Source organism: Hordeum vulgare, chromosome 3H, assembly GCF_904849725.1.
Source record: "Hordeum vulgare subsp. vulgare chromosome 3H, MorexV3_pseudomolecules_assembly, whole genome shotgun sequence".
NCBI lineage: Eukaryota > Viridiplantae > Streptophyta > Magnoliopsida > Poales > Poaceae > Hordeum > Hordeum vulgare.
The window spans coordinates 531,318,606-531,326,360 of record NC_058520.1 but is presented as its reverse complement, the minus strand read 5'-3'; the positions used below and the strand labels follow the sequence as shown (position 1 = coordinate 531,326,360).

Here is a 7,755-nt window from a genome sequence, read left to right as displayed (position 1 = left end):
TTCAAATGGAGGTTAACTCAACCTCATTTTAAGCGCTCAATCGAGCTTTGAGAAGTGTCTGTTTGTCTAAATGATAAGAGACTATGTGAGATGAAATAAAATTGGTGAATCCCGACGATGTGTGGGACTCATAAGTAATTTCCAATGGAGCCAAAACAGTAGGCTTTAAAGGGTCTACAAGGCAAATGTGGCTCCAAAGGAAATATGTAAAGGTGTAAAGCATGACTTAAATCGAAAGATTTTGTGCAAAGAGGATGAATATATTACAATGAGTGTTAGTGGCACATCATGATCGACATCATGATTTGAGTTACATCAGATGAAAGTAAAGAACACAAGGAATACTGCTTCAAGAAGTCTTTTATGGACTAGAGCAAGTCTCTAGATAGTGGCATTTGAAGTTAAAAGAATCAGATGTTATTTTGGGTTAAAGAAAATGAGAGGACAATTGTATTCATGCAAAGTTATAGAATGGGAGATTCATTTCCTAATTCTTGTGCATGTGGATGACGTCCTACTTGCTAATGGTGATGTCAATCTACTACAGGAGGAGAAAAGAAGTTCTTGTCCTCAAAGTTCAAAAGAGTATTCTCGGTAGAGTGTCTCTCATTATAAGTATCGAGATTCACCAAGAAAAGAATAAAAGGGGTATTAGGAATGTCGCATGGACATGCTAAGAAAGATCTCTAAAGTATGCATGCGAGAAAACCTACGCCTGTTCTTATAGTCAAGGGTAATGGAACTGGAAACTATGGTGTTCCAAAGGTTGATGAGAAACGATTAAAAACGGATATGGTTCCATATTTTTCAGCTGTTGGAAGCTCAATATATTACCCTGACACAGTTCACGTATATATCCGCGTTGTTTTGCCAATGTCCAGTCCATATATAGATAAATGGAATGGAGTCAAAGATATCGGCCTCATGCTGAAAGAAATAAGTGCTCTCAAAAGATTGTGAGTACAAAGACAGGACTTGTGAAATGTATAACGAAATCCACAATTGTCGCTAACTTTCATACTTGGAGTTTTATGTGAAAAATATCCAAATGAATGAAACAATTATCATCAATGTGATGCAAAGATATGTTATAGCTTGATATGAGGCTGAGGGACAGACAAAATGGTTAAGGAGACCTGTACCCGGAGTTGATAATGGTTGACAATAGCGATAACCATTTTAAGTTTTTCGCTCCTATGATAACGAGTCAAGTGTTGATGCCAAACACGCTGACACAGAGTAGAAATGCTTGAAGCATAAAAGCAACACAGAAGTGTTTGCAGATCTGCTTATTAAAGGCTTACCGTCCAGTGTGTTCGAAGAACACATAATCGACGTGGGTTTTATGGTATAGTCTAAGATTTCCGGACAATGAAGGGCCAAAGGTTAAAGAATTTGTTTCAAAAACAAAGAGGTACATTGTGGCTGTCTGATTCTATCGGCAATTGAGCTGTGACGATGAAACATGCCCTTTGTATTGATCTGTTATGAAACGAGTAAAGTTAAAAGTATATGATGAGATAAGGGGGAGAATGCTAGATTGATCTCTTCCCCAATGGGCCCAACGGCCCATTGGAGCCTTGACTCACGCCCTGTTCGGGGGCGTTCAGCCCAAGCAAGGCTGGTGGTCCCCTGTCGCGCAGTGCTATATAGAGGAGGTGGAGACCATGGCACATGACACGAGGTTCGCCGCCGCCACTGTTTCTCCACTCCTAACCCTAATCCGATCTAGAGGGAAGCGCTGAAGCGATGGGAAGCCCACCGACGCCACTAGCAACTTCACTGTCGATCTGTGTGCTGTCACCGGCCACCGTCACCATGGCCGGCTCCGGGACTTTCTCAACTCAAGGTGAAGGTATCTCCCATCTCCTTCACCCCACTACCGGATCTCTCTAGCCCAATCGATCTAGTGGATACAACGGTGTTCTCACAAACATTTGGAAAATCTCCATTGGCGTACGGCTAGCACAACAGCAACCCGCCCGCATAGGTCAGCTGTTATGAGCCAGCAATGTCTTTCCCTCATGAAAGGAAATGATCCAGTCATTAGCTACCTCCGCAGAGTTGATCATGAGCGGGTTTGAAAGAAATGAAGGAAAAGACCAAAAGCCGATCGTCAATGGCTGCTGCCTAGAGCTGTCGGCGCTGGCCGGCCTTGGACCTCGGCCGCGCCATCACCCTTCACCCGCACTCCCTGCCTGTTTACATTGACTAGCCTAGGATAAGAGCTAGCGTGAGGTCAGACAGAAGAGAACATGGCTTAGGCTAAACACATACGAATGAGGCAGACGACTTATCAACCACCAACTGTCATCATGCGGGCGCGCCTACATGCATGCACGCCGCATGTCGACCGGCGTAAAGCTAACAAGTTTTTTTTTGCTTACGGGTTGATGAGGGAAGGAGGCGTCCGTAAAGTTGTCAAGACTTGAGGAGAAGCTTGTTCTCTGTTCGATCCTGTGTTGGCGCTCTCAGTGCTGGGTTGAAAAACATATCCGGCGGAGGCAAAGGCAAAGCGGTCGCCGCCGGTTCCGCCGGCTAACGCAAGAACAATACTACTCTACTAATACTAACGCGCACGTGAATCGGGTTTCCGGTACCTGACCCGACCCCGTTCCTCGCACCTGCGCGAAATCTTTGTGTTGGCATAGTATTCTCTCTCGTGTGGAAGGTCAGTGTGACCTGGGAAGGAATTGCACTTTGCGTCGTCGTCTTCGTGGGCAAGCACGTTGCCCCTTTTGCTAGCTAGCCGGCGGAGGAGAGTGAAGGCTGCCGAACCGTCGTGTCGTATCATCATGGCCTCATGGGTCAAAACCCCGCAAAAGAAGATGAAAATATCCAAGCGTCAAAATTCGAAAAGCCTTCGCCCGGCCGGCAGAGCGCCGGTAAGCGGTAGCTTGTGTCCTGTTCCGCATGGCGTCGACCGCTTGGAAATTGATCGGGTCAAATGCTACGATGATCATTGATCATTTGCGCCATATGGCGCCGTGTCTTCCTCCTCGGGCAGGAACAGGATCGTCGCCATCGGTAGAGCATGACTGACGGACGTAATACAGCACAAGCCGTGGTGCAAGATGGTCGGCGATTTGGATGTGCTGCCGTGTTACAATACGTGTACCGTGCGTGTACGTAGGAGGAACGAAACGCGAGTTCAAACCGCTGTCAGTTGACGAAGCACTCTACTGCGGTTTCCGTATCACCGAAAGGTCAACCCAGCCCAGGCCGGAGCCTCGGCGCCTCTTGCTGGATCCAGAAAGTATGACTGTTCCGTTCTTCTTCAATGTGGAGGCATGCACGTTGCGTCTGGTTGGAGTCGGCCGCGAAGTCGCATCCACCGCCAAGTTGCCATGAATGATCAACCAAGAAAACTCAAACTATTCTATTCTATTCCATGTCATGCCTTCTTCTAGTAGGGACTCAGTCGATTTGTCATACGCTTGCCTCAAGGCAACAGCACGCCCGGAGCAATGAAGGAACTGTACTGTTTTTCTTCTTCACGGAGGCCCAAAAGTAGAGCAACAAAGATGTTGGTTAGAACGGCGTGCTAGTAGCCGCCATGTTCGAGTTATCCACAGCTCGACGACCTGATCTCCTCCCGGTAATAAAGCGAAAAATGGCATTGGCATGGCATTCCCGTGTGCCCCATCCGTCCGTCAACGCAGAGGTCCGTCCTCGCTCTTATCCAGCCGCCGCGCCCGTGGGCGCAATCCGATCCCATCATCAAAAACCAAAACACCTCGAGCTGACTCACCATCACTCATCCAACTGGACGACCCCTGCCCCTCCCTTCCAGCCATCTTCCACACCGTAATCATAATCTAAAACCGTAGCAACAACATCATCATCATCACCACCACCGTCGTTAAACTAAGCACATGTTGCATACCAATCACAGACCGAATTATTTTCTCGATATTACGACATGCACAGTTGAACTGAATCGATAAAATAAAATAAGATAAGATAAACGCCGCGACATTCACAGAGTGGATTCCTTCCGGCTCTCGAAGTCCCAACCAACCATTTACACCATCGTAATAACAAACAATGACAAAAATCTCACTCCACTCCGTCGTCCGTTTATAAACCCCCCCGCCCCGCCCGCGTAATACCATTTCCGTCCCGTCCGCCAAATCTTTCTCCTCCTCTCCAGGCCCCCCCCAAGCCACCGCGCGCACCAGAATGGCCAAGCCGAGACCGGTGGTGACCGCGGCCTGCGCCTCCGCCGCGCCCTCGACGTCCTACGCGTCGGCGTTCCTGCCGCCGCCCGCGTCGCCGTCCGACGGCGACCTGCTCCGCTCGCTGCACCGCCTGGCGCGCGACCTCTCGGCCGCCTACGCGCCCGCGCCCTTCCTGCGCGCCGCGTTCGCGTCCGTCTCCCGCCGCGCCAGGCTCCTCGCCGCCGCCTTCGACGACCTGCTGCTGTGCGCGGCGGGCGAAGGCGACCTGCTGCCGCGCTCCGCGTCGCTGTGCCTGCGCGAGGTGCTCCTCGTGCTGCAGCGCTTCAAGGCCGTTGTGGCCGACTGCGCCGCGCGGAGCCGGACGCTGCTGCTGCTGCAGTCCGACGAGATGGACGCCGAGCTGCGGGACCTGCACCACGACCTCGCCACGCTGCTCGACCTTCTGCCCGTCGTCGAGCTCGGCCTCGCCGACGACGTCATGGACCTCCTCGCCCTCGCCTCGCGCCAGTGCCGCCGCTGCGCGTCGGCCGCCGAGCCGGAGCCGGCGCTCAAGACCACTGTGCTCTCGCTGATTGAGGAAATCGAGCGTGAGATCGTGCCGGAGCGGGAGAGGCTCGAGGAGATCCTGGAGGAGGTTGGCATCAACGACCCGGCCAGCTGCAGCGACGAGATTGACAGCCTCGAGCGGGAGATCGGGGACCGAGCGTCCGAGAGATGGACCGCCGCCATGATCGCCCTCGTCGGCCTGCTGCGGTACGCCAAGTGCGTCCTGTTCAGTGCCACGCCCCGGCCTTCGGATTCCAAGGCGGACGTCGATGTCGAAGACGACGGGGAGTCGCCGGCGCCCCCACCGGACCTCCGGTGCCCCATCTCCCTCGATCTAATGCGCGACCCAGTCGTCGCCGCTAGCGGTCAGACCTACGACCGCGAGTCGATCGACCGGTGGTTCAGCTCCGGCAAGTCAACTTGCCCCAAGACGGGGCAAGTCTTGGCCAATTTGGAGCTGGTGCCCAACAAGTCCCTCAAGAACCTCATCTCCAAGTGGTGCCGGGAGAACGGCGTGGCCATGGAAGTCTGCGAGGCCAGCAAGAGCGAGCAGGCCCAGGCTGTGGCCGCCAACAAGGCGGCGCTGGAGGTGGCGCGCATGACGGCGTCGTATCTGGTGAAGAAGCTCTCCATCTCCTTCTCCCCTGACGCGGCCAACCGCGTCGTCCACGAGATCCGGCTGCTCTCCAAGTCCGGCTCAGACAACCGCGCGTTCGTCGGAGAGGCCGGAGCCGTGCCGATGCTGGTTCCGCTGCTCTACTCCGAGGATGCCGGGCTCCAGCTCAACGCCGTGACCGCGCTGCTCAACCTCTCGATCCTCGAGGCCAACAAGAAGCGCATCATGCACGCCGACGGCGCCGTGGAGGCGGTGACCCATATCATGAGCTCCGGCACGACGTGGCGCGCCAAGGAGAACGCCGCGGCGGCCGTGCTCAGCCTGGCGGCCGTCCATACGTACCGCCGCAGGCTCGGCCGGAACCCGTCCGTCGTGGAAAAGTTAGTCCACCTGGTGCGCACCGGCCCGACGAGCACAAAGAAGGACGCGCTGGCCGCGCTGCTGTCGCTGGCGGGCGAGAGGGAGAACGTGGGGAAGCTGGTGGAAGCCGGCGTTGTCGAGGCCGCGCTGGCGACCATCAGCGACGATGAGACAGCCGCGGCGGTGCTGGCAGCATTGGCCAAGCGTGGGGGCGCGGAGGCGATCGTCAAGATCGACGGCGCCGTGGCGCGGCTCGTGGCAGAAATGAGGCGCGGCACGGAGTGGGCCCGGGAGTCGGCCACGGCGGCGCTGGTGCTGCTGTGCCGGCGGCTGGGCTCGCGGGCCGTGACGCAGGTGATGGGTGTGCCCGGCGTGGAGTGGGCCATCTGGGAGCTGATGGGCACCGGCACGGACCGCGCTCGGCGGAAGGCCGCGTCGCTGGGCAGGATATGCCGGCGGTGGGCGGCCGCGTCCGCCGCCGACGGGGAGCGGGGCGCCGAGTGCCCCGCCTCCAGCGTGGTGCCGCCGGCCATGATGGCCTCATAGGACTAAGCTCTTGTTGTACAAACAGAAAGTTCGATTAGGCAGGCCGTGTCACGATTCTTTGATGCGTGAGAGATGACAGATGGCGAGTGAGTGAGAGGTGTTGATCAACAACTGTGTATACGGAGCTCCGGCCGGCTCGATGTATAATCCCTTCCGTTTGTACTCCAAAATTTCACCCCCTTCCTTCTTCTTGACACGAAATATACATGATACAGTACAAAAGTTGTGAAAGCCGTTGGCCTGCGTTGTGGTGTGCGCCCGATTTGCTCCACTCCACATGATTCGCGGCGGGAAAGGGAGGGAGAGGCGGAGGTTCTACTTCACGTCTGGTCTGCACCCCAACGGCTGGCCAGGGCGGGTGGCAGATGATGTTCGACCTGTGCAACGAGTAAACGCCAACATCCCCGTTCTTCCGATCAACCAGTGCTGCGGGCGCCGCCCTTTTGCCCGGAGCGCGTCGTGCCGCCGGCGGCCGATCGACCAGCTTGCGTTCGTTGACATGGATGGCCGATCTGTCGGGTCACTTGTGGACGCGCGCTCGTGTCTCTTGGAGGAAGCAAAGGATCTGAGCTGTTCTGTTCTGTTCTGTTATGGGACAAACGACCCCGTTCCGATGGAAGTTGGACTATGTGCGCACAGACTGGAAGATGGCTTCACGCCAACTTTACCGTACGATCCCAAACACACTTGCCCGGGTTCTGTCCGTTTGGATACGATGATGGAGTCGTGTCCGGTCCTGTTCTGAAAAAAGCGGTGGTCGTGCGCCCAGCGCGCAGCCACATCCTTTGGCCCCATCTTGTCCGCCTTTAAAAAACAACTTTTGAAATACCAGCGCCACACTCATGTCCGGCGACCCCGAGAAACGGGTGTGGGCGTCATGCCTTCGCGGGGGGAAGCCGGGCGACATAGGTGTGGTCCGCGACGTCGGCGACTGGCAGTGCGGAGACCGGGCGACCGACGATCCTGTGCTCACCGGGCCGATGGCCGCTGCAGAGAAACCGACCGGACGACAAATGCCAAGCATGATGAGGGTGTGCGCTTTGTTGACGATGACCTCCTTCTCCTCGACCTCGGCCTTGCGCCGCGCGGCCTCCATCGCATCGCGCTCGGCAGCGAACTTGCGTGCGGCGGCGTTGTCCTTCACGACCGCCCTCCGGTTCCCCCTTTTCGCCAATGCCGCGTCCAACTTACGATCTCCTCCGGCGTGCACTCCGCCCGCGGCTTCCTTGGCGCCTTGCTTCTTGGCCATTCCGGGCGGGTCGATGGCCGGGCCACCGGAATTCGGCTGGGCGTCGGTCATGGACGGGGGAGAGAGGGGGACGATGGGACTTGGGAGGGTTTGGGGGGAAATGGCGTCAAAGGGGGCGGGGCGGGGGGGGGGGGGTCCTTTGTGCCACCGACAGGCGGGTCAGGGGCGGACAAGCGTGCGGGTCCCGCCCGTCCGCGCGCTGTCCGTTTCACCCAAAATCGGCGCAAAGTTGGGCCGGGGACGGGTCAAAAGTGAAC

At 56.2% G+C, this 7,755-nt stretch overlaps 1 protein-coding gene across 1 annotated transcript; it reads left to right on the top strand.

Moving 5' to 3' along the window:
- The first annotated feature begins 4,182 nt into the window (after positions 1 to 4,182).
- On the top strand, positions 4,183 to 6,480 carry LOC123441979 (U-box domain-containing protein 16-like). The gene has a single exon (XM_045118132.1). It carries the CDS (start codon positions 4,183 to 4,185, stop codon positions 6,247 to 6,249), a length of 2,067 nt encoding a protein of 688 aa, XP_044974067.1. The 3' UTR covers positions 6,250 to 6,480.
- Positions 6,481 to 7,755: the final 1,275 nt, after the last annotated feature.